Below are 19,848 nucleotides of genomic sequence, written 5' to 3'. Positions count from 1 at the left end.
CCAGCCAATCACAGGGCATATATAGTCAAACAACTACTCACACTCTCATTCATACCTATGGACAATTTGGAGTCGCTAATTAACCTAGCATGTTTTTGTAATGTGGGAGGAAACCGGAGTACCCGGAGAAAACCCACGCATGCACGGGGAGAACATGCAAACTCCACACAGAGATGGCCAAGCTGAGAATCGGACCTACCCAAGTTTTCCCCATCTCCTGACTGTGTGGCCAGCATGCTAACTACTCGACCTTCCTAACATATTGTTTGAGTTTTTATAAATATATAATACATATATAAGTGTAATATAGTTGGATTTATGCACTGCATTTTCGACATTTTATTACAACAATTATCAACATGACGTGCTCCCTGTACGTCATGTTTATGTCGGTTTATCTCGGAACCCTTCTCCGACACCTCTGTCTGTTGGACGTGTTTAGGAACGGACCGGAAGCTAGTCCTACTGTAAATGGTTCCCGTGCACGTTAAAACAACTTCTGTGCAGTACAGCCGTCATTGTTGCTTCACATATATTTAATTCAGATAAAATATAATATTAATTCAACCTCCTGGACGTTTTTGCTCATGTCAACCATCTTTAAAATGAAGGTGAACTTTGTTGTTATTATGCGGCTGTTTAAGGATTTGAAGTGAAGGCAGTCGACACGTTTAAGGTATCTTTCGGCGGAAAGAAACCAGGACCATGGATGTAAATGGGAGGGTCTATAGTCGGTCTTGGGACTGGGACAGTCCGCACTGCCGAGCACAACTGGATGACATCTTCTTCCGCCCGAACGACTACATCCAAGCTGGCAGCCCAGAACATAAAGACTTCTGGGCCTTTTTTGACCGCTTCCAGAGGTTTAAGGTAAAGAGAGACATGTGTGGACCCGGTCCCAGCCCTGAAGACAGCAGAGGCAGAGTCCAGTCTGGGTCTTTGGACCTCCCTAAGGAGTATGACGCACGCTACCGTATCAACGTGTCCGTGTGCACCAAAGACATCGAGGAGCGACTTGGAAGATCTCATCCAAACCACAAGCGAGACCCATCAGGTCCAGGTCGTCAGCACATCTCAGACTTCCGGCTGGCACTCCTGCATTTCCTGGACTTCAGCCAGAGGCAGAGCTTCAGCAAGCTGGCCAAGCTGCGCCGGGAGCAGAAGAACCTACCCATCTACCAGTACCGAGACCGCATAGTGGAGATGGTGAGGCGGCACCCGGTGGTGGTGGTGGCTGGGGACACAGGATGCGGGAAGTCCACTCAGGTACCCCAGTATCTCCTCTCTGCCGGATTCACAAACATAGCCTGCACCCAGCCCCGGCGTATTGCCTGCATTTCCCTGGCCAAGAGGGTCAGCTATGAAAGTCTCAACCAGTATGGCTCAAAGGTTTGTCCCGGACCACCAAGTCCTTTTTTTTACTTGTAATAGTCATTGTTAAACTTTTTATTTTCTATGGTTAGCATTACACTTTTCCACTTTAACTTGTCACACTATACCTTTATGATTATATACTGCATATTTATATATATTCATAACATTTCTTCATGTTATTCTTCAGTCATTGCATTTCCAGTCTAAACATGAGTCAATGTTTTGCCAGGTGGGCTACCAGATCCGCTTTGAGACCACGCGGACCACCGCCACCAAGCTGATCTTCCTGACCGAGGGCCTGCTCCTCAGGCAGATCCAGCAGGAGAAGACGCTGGAGCAGTACCAGGTGCTGATTGTGGACGAGGTGCACGAGCGACACCTCCACTGTGACTTCCTGTTGGGCGTCCTGCGCACCCTGCTGGCCGAGCGCTCCGACTTGCGCCTCATCCTCATGTCGGCCACCATCAACATCAACCTCTTCTCCGACTATTTTGGCGGCGCTCCTGTGCTGCAGGTGCCAGGAAGGCTCTTCCCCATACAGGTGGGCACACCAGAGGCATGGGGGAGGGGGCTCAAACGGTATCATCCTCTATACCTGTGTATCTATAATGACTCGTCTTTTCAAATGACCCTCTCAGGTGATTTATCAGCCCATCCCCCAGGAGGAGCAGCCGTCCCGCTCGGAGAAGATGGACCCTCGGCCTTACCTGCGCATCCTGCAGGGCATCGATCAGCGCTACCCGCCGGAGGAGCGCGGCGACCTACTCGTTTTTCTCAGCGGCGTGGCCGAGATCGGCACCATCCAGGAGGCGTGTCAAGTTTATGCCACTCACACACGGCGCTGGATCGTGCTGCCGCTGCACAGCACGCTTTCCCTGGCTCAGCAGGACAAGGTAGCACTCGTGCAGCTATGAAACATGATAGTGGAGCTCCGTTAAACGTGTGTCCTGACATCATGGATAGGTGTTCGACATAGCGCCACCCGGCGTCAGGAAGTGTATCATCTCTACCAACATCGCCGAGACCTCAGTCACCATCGATGGAGTACGCTTTGTTGTCGACTCGGGTAAGAAAAAATACACACTAGTACATTTTTAGACTCATTCACATGGGATTTGTTTTGGGATATTTAGCTTTCATTACTCAATGTTACAAGTAGTAGTCATTTTATTTTTTTTAAGCATTGAGTGTATTCTTACTGTTATTGAATACTAAATGTTATAAATACATTGCTGCCGTGTGATTGGCTGGCAACCAGTCCAGGGTGTACCCCGCCTCTCGCCCGAAGACAGCTGGGATAGGCTCCAGCACCCCCGCGACCCTCGTGAGGATAAGCGGTAGAAAATGAATGAATTGATAAATACATTGCGGGCAGCACGGTGGTTGAGAGGTTTTCACGTACGCCACACAGTCTGGAGATTGGGAAGACTTGGGTTCGATTCTCTGTTTGATTTTCCGCTTGGCATCTCTGTGTGGAGTTTGCATGTTCTACCCGTGCATGCGTGGGTTTTCTCCGGGTACTCCGGTTTCCTCCCAAAAACATGCTAGGTTAATTGGTGACTCCAAATTATCCATAGGTACTACTGATAATATAATGATACGACAAGTATGATATCATATCATAATAGTTATTATTATTGCTGCATGGCAGCAACTCCAAATTGTCCATAGGTATGAATGTGAGTGTGAATGGTTGTTTGTCTATATGTGCCCTGTGATTGGCTGGCCACCAGTCCAGAGTGTACCCTGCCTCTCGCCCAAAGACAGCTAGGAAAGGCTCCCGCATGCCCATGACCCTTGTGAGGATAAGCGGCATAGAAAATGGATGAATGCATAAATACATTTCATTAATTTCATCATAAAATTGCCTGTATAGTAAACGTTATATGTGAGCTGTTTGAATATTAAAAATTAGAATCTTTAAATATTATAAAATGTCAATAACAGTATTATGAATGTAAAAATGCATAGTTTTATTTTTTAATTTATTTTATATATTTTATTATAGAGTATACAATTTTTTATTTGTATTTACTTTATTATTTGCTTTTATATATTTACTTTTTATTTATTATAAAATTCCTATTGATGAATTGTATTAATATTGAAATTAATGTAACCTATATAACATCTGCTGTTTTTGAGTATTGTTCGGAATAAATCACCAAACAACAGTCTTAATGATTTCACCATATTCATTCATTCATTTTCTACCGCTTATCCTCACGCGGTGGTGCTGGAGCCTATCCCAGCTGTCTTCGGGCGAGAGGCGGTGTACACCCTGGACTGGTGGCCAGCCAATCACAGGGCACATATAGACAAACAACCATTCACACTCACATTCATACCTATGGACAATTTGGAGTTGCTGCCGTGCAGCAATAGTAATAATAATAATAATTATTATATGATATCATACTTGTCGTATCATTATATTATCAGTAATTACCAAATATACCAAATCCAGTTCATAGATATGCATGATTTATTATTATAGTTTTTACTTAGTATTATTATAGTTTTTACTTTACTAGTTAAAAAGACTTGACTTTTAAAAATGAAAATGTGGTGTATTTTTGTGGTGTGTTTTTCCCAGGCAAGGTGAAGGAGATGAGTTTTGACCCCAAGGCCAAGATGCAGCGCCTGCAGGAGTTCTGGATCAGCCGAGCCAGCTCAGAGCAAAGGAAAGGTCGTGCCGGCCGCACGGGTCCCGGTGTGTGCTACCGTCTCTACGCCGAGTCCGACTACGATGCCTTTGCTTCCTACCCCGTCCCCGAGATCCACCGGGTGGCGCTGGACTCGCTGGTCCTGCAGGTGTGTGGAGAGTACAGCAGCGCTGTGGTCGCACCTTTTTTACCTGAGTCCGCCGACACGCTTTGCTCCCGCAGATGAAGAGCATGGGACTCGGAGATCCGCTTTCTTTCATCTTCATCGATCCTCCTCCCGCTGCCAGCATTCAGACCGCAATTACCTACCTCAAGGAGCAGGGGGCACTGGACCACCGCTGCGAGCTGACCTCTATCGGTACTCTGCTGGCTCAGCTGCCGGTCGACGTCGTCATCGGTATTCTTCCGGAATGTCAAGTTTAGGGTGTGATCAATATCCTGGACACACGTGATGGAGACTTGAGTGTGTGTCCCTCAGGGAAGATGCTCGTGCTGGGCTCCTTGTTCAACCTGGTGGAACCCGTGTTGACGGTGGCCGCCGCCCTCAGCGTCCAGTCACCATTCCTCCGCAGCTCCCAGCACAACCCTGACTGCACCACCGCTCGCCAGCCCCTACACTGCAACCAGGGAGACCCCTTCACGCTGCTCAACACCTTCAACGCCTGGGTGGAGGTATCCGGATACCAATATAACATATAAAAACACCTGCATTATCTAATTAGGAACAAAATCAGGTCATCATGTCAGTTTTGAGGTAATAACATCTCAATATGTTGCCATTGGGGTTTGGAAAAATAATGGCAATTTTCCACAAAAATGAAGTGAAATTGTTGGGAATGTACCGTAATTGATGGGAAAACACGGACAGATTGTTTGTCTGGAACTTTTTACCACATGGCTTTGGTTCCACGACAACCACAGTGTAAAGAAAGTGAGTTCTACTCAGTCGTACCTACTGAAACGACCTGCGCTTAAACAGGTGAAGGGCGAGCGAGGCGGCGGTTCCAGGAAGTGGTGCCGGAGGCGAGGCCTGGAGGAGCAGCGTCTATACGAGATGGTCAACCTGCGCCGACAATTCAAGGTAAGCCTCTGATGAGCTTGAAGCATTCTGATTGGCCGGCATGTTTCATACTGTACCTTTGTGTCGACCAGGAGCTGCTGAGGAGCCACGGCCTGCTGGAAGGCGACGATGATGGCGGCGCCTCGGAGGGCGGTGACCGCCAGCAGCGTCGTGAGCATCTGAAGGAGAGGCGGAAGCTTCATCAGATGAAGAGGGACCACGAGCAGCAAGAGGGCACCAAGCGGAAAGTCCTTCGGATGGAAGAGGGCCAGGAAGGAGAGTTTTCCTCTGGATCCGACACGGAGGAGACGGGGAGACGGAGAAGCAGGAAGAAGACCAAAGAGGAGTCTGGCGCCAACGTAGACATCCAGGTGAGACAGGTTTTCATATAACCTCGCCTGTGAGCGGCAAAGATTCCACATTTTTCCCGTGCCCCCCGCCACAGGAAGTGAAATTCAAGCTGCGTCACAACGTGTCGGAGCTTCGTGACGCAGTCAGTGCCAGTCAGGACCTGTCGTCCCGCCAACAAGCGCTCCTCAAGCTGCTGCTGTGTCGGGGGCTCTACCCGCAGCTGGCTCTGCCGGACGAGCACAACGCCACCCGCAAGGACACCGAGCAGGTTCCCACGCCCGCCCGGCCGCCATTCCATTAACTGTCCAAGCAATGACGTCATCTTGCATCTACACGCAGGTTTTCCATACCAAGAATAAGCATGGAATCGTCATCCATCCCACCAGCGTGTTTGCCAGCGACCCTGAGGTGTTGCATGTGCCTCAGGATGACGTCCGGGACGTGGGTAAGGAACATGTCCAAAATAAAATAACACCACTAAATAATAATACACAACCTGGTCCGCTGTGTTGGTCAGCTTCCCGCCTACACAGTTTGGTAAACAGTTTGTTAAGCAACACATGTACAGTAGATATGCTAGGACAGGGGTCAGCAACCCGCGGCTCCAGAGCCGCATGTGGCTCTCCAGCCTCTTTGTTGCGGCTCCCTTTGCAATGCTTGAATATTTTTTAGCACCCGTGTGGTGAAAATGCACGTCTTTGTTATGAGTTTACAAAAATCCAACTTTGTGTGAGACCATGAATGCATCCTGACTGAGTTCTGACTGGTGACTGAATGAGCAGACAGGATGCTATCCAGTTCTCTCTGACAGGTTAACATGAAGGGAAATGAGTAATACTTTGAGTTATTTGAGTTATTAATTATTATTAATGAGTTATTTGACGATTCTAAAAAATAAATTAGAGCTCATTTAAAAACAAAAGTTTATCTCCAGTACTAGCAAGAGTACTCCAACTCGTCTTTTTTTCCCCTCCAATGTTGTTTTAAACATACAACGTTTTGCGGCTCCAGGCTATTTTTCTTTAGTGGGCAAGTGGGTGAAATGGCTCTTTTCATAGTAAAGGTTGCCGACCCCTGTGCTAGGAAGTGGAATGTATTACAAGAAACAACTCAGCTTTGTCATATACTGAAGCTGAAAAAGCCAAGCTTTTTTTTACTGTTGTTTTTTCAATGTGATAATGTAATAATCTTTGTACATTGTCTTTTTTGTAATATTATGACTTTATTCCCATCATGTTTTGACTTTATCCTTATAATTTAATTTTTTTCCCTGCTTCATGTTCCAAAAATGACAAAGTTTTTTAGTTTCGTTTGTTTCTCATAATATAACAACTTTTTAAAAATAGCATTTTCTTTCTTTAATATTTCAACTCTAGGCTACGAAAATTACTTGTTTTTTTTCTGAAAATATTACTTTATTCTCACAGCATTTCAGCTGTTTAATTCATTGTTGCTGTTTGTTACATTTTCCAAATATCCATTCTTCCATCCATCTATTTTCTATGCCACTTATCCCCCACCAGCTGTCCCATAGACTGGTCGATTCTCCAAATATTTCAACTTTATTCACAACCTTTGTAAACTTTTTGTAATATTTAGACATTGTTCCCTTTAGTTTCCCCAAACTAATATTCCCAAAATGACAACTTTATTCTTTATTCTATTTCTGTTTTGTTTTTCATAATATCACAACTTTTAAAAATATTTTATTTTTCTTTATGAGACTAAGTCTATGTTTCCTCGTAATATTAGACATTTTTGTGACTTTTTGTCTCGTTAGAATACAACCTTTTTCTGTTAATACTACAACTTTATTCTAGGGGTGTCCGATATTGGCTTTTTGACTAAAACCGATATTGTCCAGCTCTCATTTTCTGATACCGATATCAGACGATACCCATATGCATAACATGCCTTTTCTCCTGTGGTGGAATGAAGACATATTGTATATGTTTTATACAGCATTTTTCATGATTGGAAAACAATCTGATACCAATGTGACTGATTATCTGTACTGATAATTATCGGACATCCTTACTTTATTCCCATAATATTTTGACTTTATTCTTATAACATCACAACTTTTCCTGCAATGTATTTTTGCAAGAATGACAACTTCATGAGGTGTTTTGTTTGTTTTTCATAATTTAATGGCTTTAAAAAACGTCAACTTTATGCGACCAAAATGATTGCAATTTTGCTCAATATTATTATCATAAATTACGACTTTAACTCATTATTTTTTCCTCTTATTATTTTTATTTTGACTTTATTCTTTATTCCATTTTTGCTGTTGTTTTTAGTTTTTTTCTTAAGTGATATATTTAGAATGTGCAATGGGCCAATAAAAAAAGAGCCGCGGGCTGCACATTGGATAGCCCTGGTATGCAATGTGATGTACTACAAAGTGTCTCATCATTGTGGCGCATGCAGGACCAGACAGACGAGACAGCAGCAAACATCAGCTGCTGGCCTTCGTCACCTTGCTGGAGACCAACAGGCCCTACCTCTCCAACTGCGTGCGTGTTCCTGCGCTGCAGGTGAGTCCCATCATGTCAGGAGGACAGCAAAGAGGAAGTCGAGCGTGTTGTGACGTCCGATGTCCCCCCCCCCCCCCCCCCCCCCCCCCCCAGGCTCTGCTGCTGGTGGCCAACACGGTGGACACCAACGCTGACTGCTCCCGGCTGGTGGTGGACGGCTGGCTGGAGCTGCAGCTGAAGGAGCCGGAGGAGGCTCTCAAGGTGCTCTCCAACGCTCTCAATCTCAGGGCTGAATGGGAGCGCCTCCTGCTGGCCCAGCTGGGGCAGAGCCCCACCGGCGTGTCTCACAAAGCCACGGGCAAGCTAGGCGAGCGTCTGGTCCGCTTCCTGCTCTACAACGAGGTATCAACGCAGACTGGATGCTTCCTGTTTAAACGATGCCGAGCTTTTTATGTTTGTCATCTTCAGATCAGCTACAGCCTGCAGAGGCTCTCCGCCCTCCAGACCCAGAACCTGTACGTCGGACCTCAGGCCGAGTCGGATGCGTGTCTCGGCACAGCGGCGGCCGTCAACCCGCTGTTTCCGGGTACTGAAGCCAAGCCTGACCCTGTGAAGGGAGGCCTGCGTGTCACCAGCTTCTTCACCTACAACTGTTTGGCCGTGAGTGGACTGATCACACATGTAATGCCCCTCCTCAAGTTTCAGCAGAAAATGTGAAAATGGTGGAGCAGGGGTGTCCAAAGTGTGGGCTGGGGGCCATTTTTAGCCAAAGCTTGTTTTGTATTGTCCAACTCGTTAAGTTGGCAACACGGATCTCTCCTGCTACATGTTATTATTCTCTGGCACACCAGAGTGTGCATTGTGTCATGAAGCAGAGTTATGGTGCCCTCTATTGTATGGAGTTGGAACGACGGACTGCGTTCACAGATGTTCCCGTTAGAATGTGTTTATGACCAAGCGCCAAATGTATCTCTGTTGGTAAACAAACGTATGGGAAACAGTATCTTGGAAAAAGTTTGGCCACAGTTTGACCCCGGAACAGATTATTTCCACATGGTTCCAGCGTTATCAGTAAAGGGAGTATAAAAAGTCAATCAAGTGTGATGCTGGCGTTTCCAGGACTCCAGGGACCTGTACAGCGAGTGCCTGCGGACCTTCTGGAACTGTCCTCACTGTGACCTCCACATGCCACTGACCCCTCTGGAGCGCATGCAGCATGAGACCACCTGCAGGCCGGCAGGAGAACAGCAGGACGAAGGTGGGGAGCCTCTATTTTTTTCTGATGTCTTGTCTCGGCGTCAGCACACATGCTTTATCTTACGTCAAGGGTGTCCTAACTTTCTAACATAGTGAAAAATTTCGTCTTGGCTCTTTCCCCCCATTTTTGTAGTTGCATTTTCAAAGTATGAATATTGATCCAAATATTTTAAGTTAATAATAATAAGTTATTTTTTTTTTATTATTATTATTTTTTATTATTTTGACTTTAATCTGATATTATAAATTTTCCCCCAACCTAATTTTGCACAAAAAAGCCAGCTACAATAATAATCAACTCCATCGTACAAAAATGCCATCATTAATTAATTCATTCATTTTCTACCGCTTTTCCTCACGAGGGTCGCGGGGGTGCTGGAGACTATCCCAGGTGTCTTCGGGCAAGAGGCAGGGTACACCCTGGACTGGTTGCCAGCCAATCACAGGGCACATATAGACAAACAACCATTCACACTCACATTCATACCTATGGACAATTTGGAGTCGCCAATTAACCTAGCATGTTTTTGGAATGTGGGAGGAAACCGGAGTAAAATGTAGAATCATTTTTCCTTAAAATATAATAAAATAGGGCGGCACGGTGGTCTAGTGGTTAGCGCGCAGACCTCACAGCTAGGAGACCAGGGTTCAATTCCACCCTCGGGCATCTCTGTGTGGAGTTTGCATGTTCTCCCCGTGCATGCGTGGGTTTTCTCCGGGTACTCCGGTTTCCTCCCACATTCCAAAAAACATGCTAGGTTAATTGGCGACTCCAAATTGTCCATAGGTATGAATGTGAGTGTGAATGGTTGTTTGTCTATATGTGCCCTGTGATTGGCTGGCCACCAGTCCAGGGTGTACCTCGCCTTACGCCCGAAGACAGCTGGGATAGGCTCCAGCACCCCCCGCGACCCTCGTGAGGAAAAAGCGGTAGAAAATGAATGAATGAATGAATACGACTTTTCCCTCATATTTTGACTTGATTGTTTTGGTTGGTATTTTTAGGGGAAGATGGCGGAAAGCCAGTCTCGTCGTCGTCCTCCCGTTCCAGCCTAAGCAGAGTTTACCACTGCGACGTCTGCAACGAAGACCTGATCCTCACGTCCACGGAGATCCTCAAGCACAAAAGGCAGCACATGTACTCTGCTAAGTAAACCACTCTTATTATTATGATTACCAGTCTCGCAATAAAGCATTATTTTTGTCATATAGCCTGACACTTCCCTCCTCCCATAAGCGCAAAAATGACAGCAGTGTATAAAATATAGAGAGAGGGTTTAATAATGATACAAACCCACGATATGTAACACCTCAAAGCAGCACATTGGCACAAAGTCAGAAGTAAGACAGCACGGAAGATTTAAAAACCTGCCTCAAGGGAAAAAAAACTAACCAAAATAACACCAAAATAAAGATCATCAGAATAAATATCTTTATAAATAAATAAACAGGTCATATCTCATTAATTACTTTGAAACTCATAATCATAATAATAAATACGTACATTTGAAAATATGCACATTGGCAGAAATGAAAAAGTAGTGAATACAGAGTTACTTGAAAATCAAAAAGGGATTGATTACTCAAATAAAAAGGCACATTTATTAAGATGTAAGAAGAATGGGGGAGGGGTGGGGGGGCCTGGAACACCATCAGCGGAGCGCAAGGAAGGAAGGAAGGAAGGAAGTAACAAACGTGTGCACGATGGCTTTACTGCTTTGGTCCATCTGCATCTTCAAGTCAGCGTGTGTGTGTGTGTGTGTGTGCGCACGTGTGTGTGTGTGTGTTAGGAGCGCGAGGATGGGGAATGGCAGTTTTCGATTCCTGGAACAACCTCGTGATGGTAGAGTTGGGGGGGGGGGGCGTGGCCTAATTGGACACGATACTGAGAGGAAAACGGACTTGAATCATAACTTCCTTCACGTGTCCATCTTTAACCTTGTCTGGTTCGTTCATGTTAGGATTCCATCCAATGCCACGGCGGCTCACAATTTGGCGAGAGAACTCTCTTGCGGAGGGTGGAGCTAGACGTTATCTTGCAACTTACATGTCAGAATGTAATTGGTTGTACAAAAAAATGCCATTTTTAAAGTACGGGACGGGGGATTACATTTTTATCATATAATCCTGTGTTTCCCTACAGGGCTGCAATCTATTTGTGGCAGTCGTGGGGATACATATGCAAATTTGCATAAAAGGTTATGCACATTTCTTAATTTTTTGTCAATGTTACAAACAAGACGGAGCTGACTGTGAGTGCTTTTAGATGGGACGGGGGCCGCAGGAGCACTCACGACTACAAAAAATCCATAGAGGTCGGATTACTCGCTAAATACAGTCATCCCTTGTTATATCACGGTTGGAACATCTCCCTCGTTATAATAATAATAATATCATTATTATTATGGCTGTTTTGTGGGGGACTATGGCCTATTATGAGTCAAAAATATTGAAAGACAAATTATATGTAGTAGTATTGTCACTAAGCATCAGTCATCTTAGACATGAGGTTTGGTGACAGTACTGTTCACACTGCATGGAGACTGGCTACTGAGTCAGCCGAGCCCTAGCCGACATGCCTGAGACGGGCACGCCGTGGCTGTTATCGAGCTGAAAACAAGGTTTCTCCTCTCATTCTGTGTGGAAGTGGTCCTTCTTCCCCAACCCCATTTGAAAGACTTTATAATAAGTCAATTGGAGAGGATAACTAGTTAGATTTGTCCATGCAGTGGTCCTGTAGCCTGCACAATGTGATGTAAAAAAAATAATAATGAGTGAAAAGTGACTGTAGGGGTGTTATTTCATGACTACAGGGCTCTAATAATGTTAAAACCTGTATTTAGAACGCCATAAACAGGTTTTCTATGCTCTAACTTTGGAAATATTCTGTTTATTGATATTCACGGAAATTTGCAGGTGGATCTGGAACCAATTGCCCGTGATAAACTAGGGATTACCGAATTGCAACAAAGTTGTTAGCTTGGCAACACTGGTCCTGCTTGGTCTTCTTATTACATATTACGCTATGATGTCGTGTTGTTAAAGAAGCTAGCGCAGATATTAACTGATCTGAACCCTACAGTAAATATACACTACCAGTCAAACCATTGGAGACGCTTTCTCATTGAAAAGCATCGAAAAATGTCTCCAAACTTTTGACAGGTCATGGCTCTGTTGTATTTTGGGGAGGAGCCGGCGAAAAGTCTTGAATTTTGTTGTTATTAAGCTATACTTAAGACGGGGCGGTTGAAGGATTCCGATTCCAACAACAAAAACCGTGTTTGCCATTAAAAACAGAAAATCATCACGCAAGAATAGCCAGGAATGTTACGACTCAGCAAAATGTGAAGGGTGGCGGTTTAAAAAAAAAAATCCTCAGGAGGGAGGATTTGAAATTTAAAGCAGCAGCTTTAAGTCTCTTTCGCTTTCTAGTTCACGTTTCCCCACGAGCACGCTGCCGCCGCCACCGCCTCTATTTGCCAGCCGCTTTGTCGGGTACGCCTGCAGAATGTGTAGCCACAGCTGTATGGAAGATGATGATGCTCACTTTTAAAGATGAATATCTTTCGTTTCAGATGACATTAGATTGGGCAGGCGTACCTAATGTTGCGCTTTGCTCCTGCTCCCAGTAAGACAACAGCATTCACTTAGTCATCACCTTAGATGAGCCTAACGTTGACATACAAAAATACTCTTTAAATACATTGTTCATTGCACTTTCCTCCATAGATTAGTTAGTCAGATTTGTTTTTCTTTGGGGGTTGTGATGGGGGTGTGGGGGGGGGGGTGATGAAAGGATGTGAAGTTGTTAATTCTCCATTCCTTGAACTTCCCTACAGTTACAAAGCACCATCACGTCAAGTCTAGTGGTTGTCATTGCAACTTCCCTTACTGATAATTGTCCCTTTGCGTTTGGTGGAGACGTAGTCTCCGAGGCCGCTCTCTCTCGTCCCTCCTTTAGCTAGCGGACGTGTGGCGGGGCGGCGCGTGAGGTAAAGTTTGGAGGTAAAGGGTGATGTCTGCTCATCTGACCACGGATGACGCAGGCTAACACTAAACAGTTAACGTTTTCCCCTCCAGTGAGTGTGTGGTAGCGTGTGTCTGACATGTAGTAAAATAGACCAATTAAAATCACCTCAACAATCTCTTTTTTTGTCTTTTTCTTTCTAAACGGACATTTCAAACACATCATGGTTACCCACCCTCGTTCTTTGCATGAAGTCTCTGCTCGCTAACTCTACATTAGCGGGGAATCCACAATGAAGGCTCCATGCGGTGCCACAGAACCTGGTCCTGGAGCCTCTTCAACGGGCGTGGACAAGTCCAGAAGGCCCCGGGTTGAAAAGAGAAAGAGCGGAATGCAGTTGGAAGGCTGTGAGGGCTTCGGAGGGTCTTCCAGGCTCCGCCCCTCTCTGAGAGAGCCCTCCCGGCCCGAGCCTGGTCTCATCGGACCGCCTTGTGCTTCCCCCCGCAGCAGCCACACCTCTCACCGCAGCGCAGGCAGGCGCGCAGAGGCAGGTAGCAGCACATGCAGGGCACGAAGAGCGACAGGGCCACGAGGGCCAACCAGCGGGCACAGCAGAGGGGGTGCGGGTTGCCCCCCATGGAGTCATCACACGAGCACGGCTCCCAGAACTCCCCCTCAGAGTCCGACATGCAGTGGTAGAGCAGGCTCTCTGCACACCACACACAGGTCCACTGGCGCAGGCAGTGCAGGGCCGGGTCCGGGGCATCCCTGCAGCGGCCCCGCCCGTTTTCCGAGGCGCTGAACACAGAGCGGCAGTACACACAGCGGGACGAGCACGATGATGACGCCTGAGGACATGGGCTGTCGTCATCGGGGGAGATGGCCCCTGAGTCCACTCCGGACCCTCCTCCCCTTTTACGAGTCCGCGATCGAGGCGTTGCCAGGGAAGTGTGTATGCAGCAGGGCGACGGGGAGCCTTTGCCGGTCTCCTGGGGGGAGCCGGCCCCTGAGGACACGCCGGACACAGCATTGGGGATGGACATGCAGGTGGGCGAGGATGAGGACAGACGCTGGGCGGCCTTGCTGTCCAAACTTACGGTGACGTCGCAGCCGGCCGTCCCCACACTGGACAGCTCCTTCTCAAAGCGGACCACGCACAGCTCTGACTTGTCCTGGTGACTTACCCCACCGCCCACCACCACGCCCCCGGTCAGCCCACCGACCATAGTCCTGGTGGCTCCGGCTCTCCGATAGTCCTCGTACCCTCTGGACCCCCACAGGTCCTTGCAGGGATCTACGCTGCGTAGGTCCCCCTCTTCCAACAAGGAGATGGTGGGCGAGAGGGGGGACAGAGGCGACGAGGTCGGGGGGCCCGCTGGAGGGGATGGTGGAGCAGGTGGTGGGGGTGGTGGCGCTGGGGTGTTCAAAACATTTGCCGGGGTGGTCATTTGCGAGAGCTGGTGCTGTCCCGGCCTGGTGTGGATCTGCAGAGACGGTGTAGAGTTACAGAGTCAGGAACGGCATGTCCCGCTGAGCCCGACTTTTATTTCACATCTCAAATTTCATCCAAGCAGAGGTCACTTTCATCTTAATTTGACTTCCTGAACAAGCGGACTAAAGACTTTAACGTGGGAAGGACTCATACAAGACAGATCCCGACCCTTAAATCGGTTCCCACCATGCTCATTTCAGTACTGGGCAAGATTTCTTTGTACTTCTATTGTCAAAAGCGGCAAATGCAGCGAAAGTCGCCATTTAAACAATACCCCTTTTTAGCCCCCTTCGTTGGGGCACCAGCCAACCAATCCAAACCCGACTTTGACCACTCAAACATTATCGCACCTGAGCAGGCGTCTGCGTGGTTCCGCCGGATCCGAAACTGAACTCCTCAGTCCGCACGAAGCAGGTGGCGGATGACTCGCTAGTCACTATGGTGATGGGTTTGGGGAGCATCTCCTTCCTGCTGTTGGATGACGACTCACTTCCTGTATGGGACTGGCAGAGGCCGCAGATCATTAACCGTGATTCGACAGTCCACAATCTCAGGCATTCAATGGCTTGTTGTACCGTACCATATGACAGTTTGGGAACATGTCTGTTCCTTGTTGGTGCCACGGCCCTGTGTTTGGTCGGGATAGACTCCTAGTACTCCTAGTACTCCTAGTAGTGTCCTAGTACAAGATCCAAAACCCTGTCTCCGGGTTGCTGCCTTTTGTACATGGAATACTTAAGTGTAGTTATACCAGGATATGAACTGACTTGTTGCTGCTTGTTCCTTTTTATGGGTTTTTACGGTTTTGAACATATTTTTTGAACATACCCATTGGTTTTTTAGCCATGAAACAAGTCAAAACGGTACCACCGGAGTCCAATATTTAGCCCTCTGCGGTACATTAACAAAGACTTGACACCTAGTAGTCCTCTTTTCAATTGTACAAGGTCTTAAACCCTGTCCCTGAGTTGATTTCTTTTGAATGTTTTACTTCAACACCATTAACATTTGACTGTTTTTGTGAACGTGTTGTACCTCGAAAAGGTCAACGTTTTTACTTGCGATGCTACATAATGTAGTTGTACCGGGATAGGCATTGATTCTTGTTGTACCTTTAGGGGTAAAATGAGGTAAAGTTTGGGAACATACCAGTGTCTTTTTGGACATGGGAACAGTTACCTTAGAGTCTCGTATTTAGCCACCGATTACCTGAAAGAGGACATATTCTGCTCATTTTTCTGCCCTTTACATTGAGTTGTGGACTCCTATAGAGCAGCTACACACAATAACCAGCACAGAATGTTCTTCCAGAATCTGCACCTATTCAGCTGTATTTCTTTGGATTTTGTGGTTCCTGTGAAAACGGTCTGTTTGAATGTATTCCACCCGGGCACCAGCCACTCTTCTGTGGTTGGTCACGCTCCCGAGTGCATAGAAAGAGTTCCGGTTTGTGCCGCTAACTTATATATATAATAAGAGTTGATAATAAACGTTGATTTATCTTTTTGAAATGTCTGCTTTTAACACACAGCCATACTGTATGTGTGTGGGATCCTGAACCTGACCTGGAAGTAGAAACTGGACAGTCCAAAGTTTCTCAAGAAAAGAGGTTACTTCAAGCCATCTCTCAATGGTAAGTAGCTTTAGCATTTTAGTGTTAGGTTTTCTACAGCATCAGTCACGTGAAATGTGTTTTGTGGGACTCCCAGTGTGTAAGTCAGGTTAGAGCCACTAACTGTGGTGGGAAAAGGCTATTAGCAACCCAGCTTCCTGTATGCTATAATGCTACACAGACAAGCGCTTTTGCTTGGTGACTTACACAAAATAAACACAGTTAGGACACGGATAAACTGTTACGTGCTCTTCTGACTTTTCTACACGACCAAGTAACGTTGGAAAGGCGTTTATGGGCTAGTCCAGCTGGATACTGTCCCATGTTCACAAAACAGTCCAGTCTGAAAGTCCATTGACAGATTAAAATGCATTTCTTTTTCTGGTAGGGAATCAGGAACTCCAACCACTTGTTCCTGATGGTGGAATCTTTAGGAATTGTAAACAAATGTGGCTTTCCCTTTCAAGGCATTGCCAGCAAGTAAACAGCGGAGCAGCACTTGGGGGAAAGGCAGAGAGATTATATATAAGGAAGTATGTCGCTCTGTGACATCACAAAGGGTCAGTTTTACCACGCCTTTTGAAACCGAGCGTTTTGAGCCATCCCAAACTTCTTTCAGGGCTCACTTCCAAATGCACAAATCTCTTTATCTGAAACTTTGGCATCGTTTAACACGAGAACACATCATTCTAACTACATTAATAAGTCAGAAAAGTGGGGAAAGTATATATAGATCCACTTTAAGGGTCAGTTAGTGACTCTCTTGTGTTTCATTTTAGGTCCAAAACCTGGTCCCTGGGTTGCTAGCTTTGAATATTCTACTTGTATACCCCATCCATTATGCTGGACTATGACTATGACTTTTATACCCTTGATATTTTTACAGTTTGGAAACATCTTGGTGTCTTTTTTTACCTTAAAAATGACCAATGGTTATATTGGAGTTGTGGGGACCACGGCCTGAGACTCCTGGCACACTCCCGTTTCAAGATCCAAAACCGTGTTGCTGGGCCGTTACCTTTTGTACATTGACTTTTCCACTTGACTTTACCACTGGAAGTGGTACAGTTTCCCTCGAGGCCAAGAGACCGGGACGGAAACTGACCACTAGGTTGAATCACAAACAGGTGCACTCACAGCTTGGCCGTCATCTTCAGTGTCTGCCTCCTCCGGCGTGGACGACGAAGGCGAGTCGGAGCCTGAAAGACATCAGAGGGGAACATTTAGGCCGTCCTACTTGTACTCCACAAGAGATTTTCCTGCGCACCTCGGTCCAGCTTGTCCAGGATGGCCTGCAGACCCTTCTCAAAGGAGATGGCATCAGCGGGACTCTGGAAGGTGAGGCCAAACTTGCGTTCGTCCACTCGCCAGTGATGAAAGATGGGGTTGACCTTGTTGTAGACCAGCCCCCTCTGGACGGCGCACTCCAGTACCGGCTGGAGACACAACGAGACCCCCGTGCCGCACCGGGAGTGAGTTGACAAGTAGCGGTGCTATCGTGACCCCCCACCTCCCGCCCATCCCTGCCACCCCCAAGTAAGTAAAACCACCCAGACATTTTCTTCCACTCACCGCCCGGTCTCGCAGCCGCTCCCCGCGTATGACGTGCTCTCTCCGCCCCCGGCCGTTGTTGCTCCGCCCCTTGCATATGACCACGTGACTGAGGCCGCCACCCCCGAGTGGCACCCAACCGCCGCTGGAGTCGTCACGTGTCATCACCACCGCGCGAACACGCACGCTGGCGCGGGAAGGAAGATGAAGAAAAAGGAGAACCACGTTAGCGTGCGTGAGGGGGTGGATCAACGTGCGTGGAAGAAAAAAAAAAAACATCCTCGCTTGGTGTGAGGGGAAAAAAAGAGAAGAGATTAAACAGAAGAGGAGGAGGAGGAAGAATGAGCCGTTCCCACACATCAATGAACGCGCCCGTCCATTCGCGTGCACGTTTTGGCCAATGTGCACACTCAAACATCGCGATAATTCCACCAGACGACGTCCCCCCCCCCCTCCCTCCCGCCTTCTCTCTCTCTCCATCCCGCCCCATTAACACCAGCAGACATATATGTTGTTTTTTATGAATGGGATGGAACCAGGCGGGGTTCGATGGCCTCACATGAGCACACTTTGGTTCCAACGACAAATATAATAACGCAATGGGATGAAGACGCGTAAGTGGGTGAGGATGAAGCAGGGAGGGTGGGTTGATGGGGGGGAGGGGGGGTCCTATGAGGGAGAAAAGGAAGGAGGAGGGCTGAAGAGGGAGGAAAAAAAATCACATTTCATTCATAAAGTTTGCCTTTAAAAAATCATAATGAAAGCCTGAGACACGTTGATAAAAATCACGACGCCTCGTCTTGAATGGCGCGATGCTGCCCCCCCACTTCCTCCCCCCTCCCCTCCTCCTAACTCGCCATATTTTGTCTTTTTTTGAACACATACATGCATTTGCCACAGCAGATTGCGGTTCACGTAGCTCATCTGCCGCCGCCGCTGCTGCGCTTTCATGACGTTTAATGTTATTAATGGAGCAGTCACGTGTTAGGAGGCTTTAACGTTGATGATGGTGGTGATGGTGCACCACTGGCTGGTCAGCGTCCATCACTGCTGGCGTGCATGTTAGTGATGATGGTGACGGGGAGGAGAATAAAATGTCAGGACTTACTCGCCCTCCATGGCTGGCCGTCGCCCGCCGCTTGCAGCAGGAGCCCACCCCGGGCTCACCTCGCTCTCTTGTCAGCCTCCTGTCAGCAAACGCACGCCGATGTGGCTCACATTCTCCCCGCATCCGCGCTCCTCTCGCCCCGCTCTCTCCTCCTCCTCCTCCTCCTCCTCGTCGTCTTCGTCTCAGTCCCCCCCTCGCCCGACCCGGCCCGGCCCGGCTCGGCTCGGCCTGGCTCAGCCCACCTCGGTGTCGTCTCGGTGGATCAGGACAGGCTCGAGGTTGCAGCAGCCATTTTCCGCTGGCAGCATCCTCCCTCCCTCCATCCCTCCCCCCGCCCCCTCCCCTCCCGCCGTCGTCACCGTCCTCGCTCGCATCGCATCCTCTCTCTACCTGCGCTAATCATTGACAGGCTCGTACACGCGGCGCGGCCATGTGATGGGAATGTAGTGTGCGTTGTATGCAACGGAAATATCCCTGCATCGTTTTAAGGCTTTTTCCCGCCTTCCTCTTGAGCATGTGACTGCTGCTGTCAAAAAAAAGCACGAGGTTGCTTTCAGCACCACGGAGAGCAACCAGCAAGCACCCCCCCCTCCCTTAAGTGCAGAAAAATGGACCTTCATGCACAAGTAGCATGAAGTATGAAACTAGCAATACTGGAGTTACTACCAGGTGGCTTTTTCATCCTTACTTTACATTCCCATAATTAAAGGGGACCTGCTATGCACATTTTTGGGTCCTTCACTTTGTATTCATAACCAGCACAGAAAGCTTTCTAGATCTTCCAGAATCTGCACCTATTCCAGCTGGATTTCCTTGGATTTCGTGGTTCCCGCAAAAAACGTCTGTTTTAATTTATTCCACCCACAGCCCGCCTCCAGGCATGCCCACTCCACTGTGGTTGGTCACACTTCCGGTGTTGTCTGCTAGCTG

General features: G+C 47.5%; 2 protein-coding genes across 2 annotated transcripts; one reads left to right on the top strand and one right to left on the bottom strand.

Annotated features, from left to right (window-relative positions):
• Nucleotides 1-450: 450 nt before the first annotated feature.
• On the top strand, nt 451-12,943 carry dhx34 (DEAH (Asp-Glu-Ala-His) box polypeptide 34). The gene is made up of 16 exons (XM_058080354.1): nt 451-1,389; nt 1,604-1,915; nt 2,013-2,267; nt 2,338-2,440; nt 3,971-4,188; nt 4,263-4,437; nt 4,519-4,712; nt 5,020-5,121; nt 5,193-5,471; nt 5,546-5,719; nt 5,791-5,896; nt 7,885-7,991; nt 8,085-8,333; nt 8,400-8,591; nt 9,051-9,189; nt 10,194-12,943. Exons 1-16 carry the CDS (start codon nt 706-708, stop codon nt 10,340-10,342), a joined length of 3,438 nt encoding a protein of 1,145 aa, XP_057936337.1. The 5' UTR covers nt 451-705; the 3' UTR covers nt 10,343-12,943.
• Nucleotides 10,447-19,112, bottom strand: spred3 (sprouty related EVH1 domain containing 3). The gene is made up of 6 exons (XM_058080355.1): nt 18,919-19,112; nt 17,832-17,997; nt 17,527-17,695; nt 17,397-17,458; nt 14,998-15,150; nt 10,447-14,639 (listed from the first exon to the last, which is right to left on the bottom strand). The coding sequence occupies exons 1-6, from the start codon at nt 18,927-18,929 to the stop codon at nt 13,632-13,634; spliced, it is 1,569 nt and encodes a 522-aa protein (XP_057936338.1). The 5' UTR covers nt 18,930-19,112; the 3' UTR covers nt 10,447-13,631.
• Nucleotides 19,113-19,848: the final 736 nt, after the last annotated feature.

Source organism: Doryrhamphus excisus, chromosome 8 (assembly GCF_030265055.1).
Source record: "Doryrhamphus excisus isolate RoL2022-K1 chromosome 8, RoL_Dexc_1.0, whole genome shotgun sequence".
NCBI classification, from domain to species: Eukaryota; Metazoa; Chordata; class Actinopteri; order Syngnathiformes; family Syngnathidae; genus Doryrhamphus; species Doryrhamphus excisus.
This window is presented reverse-complemented; position numbering and strand designations above follow the sequence as displayed.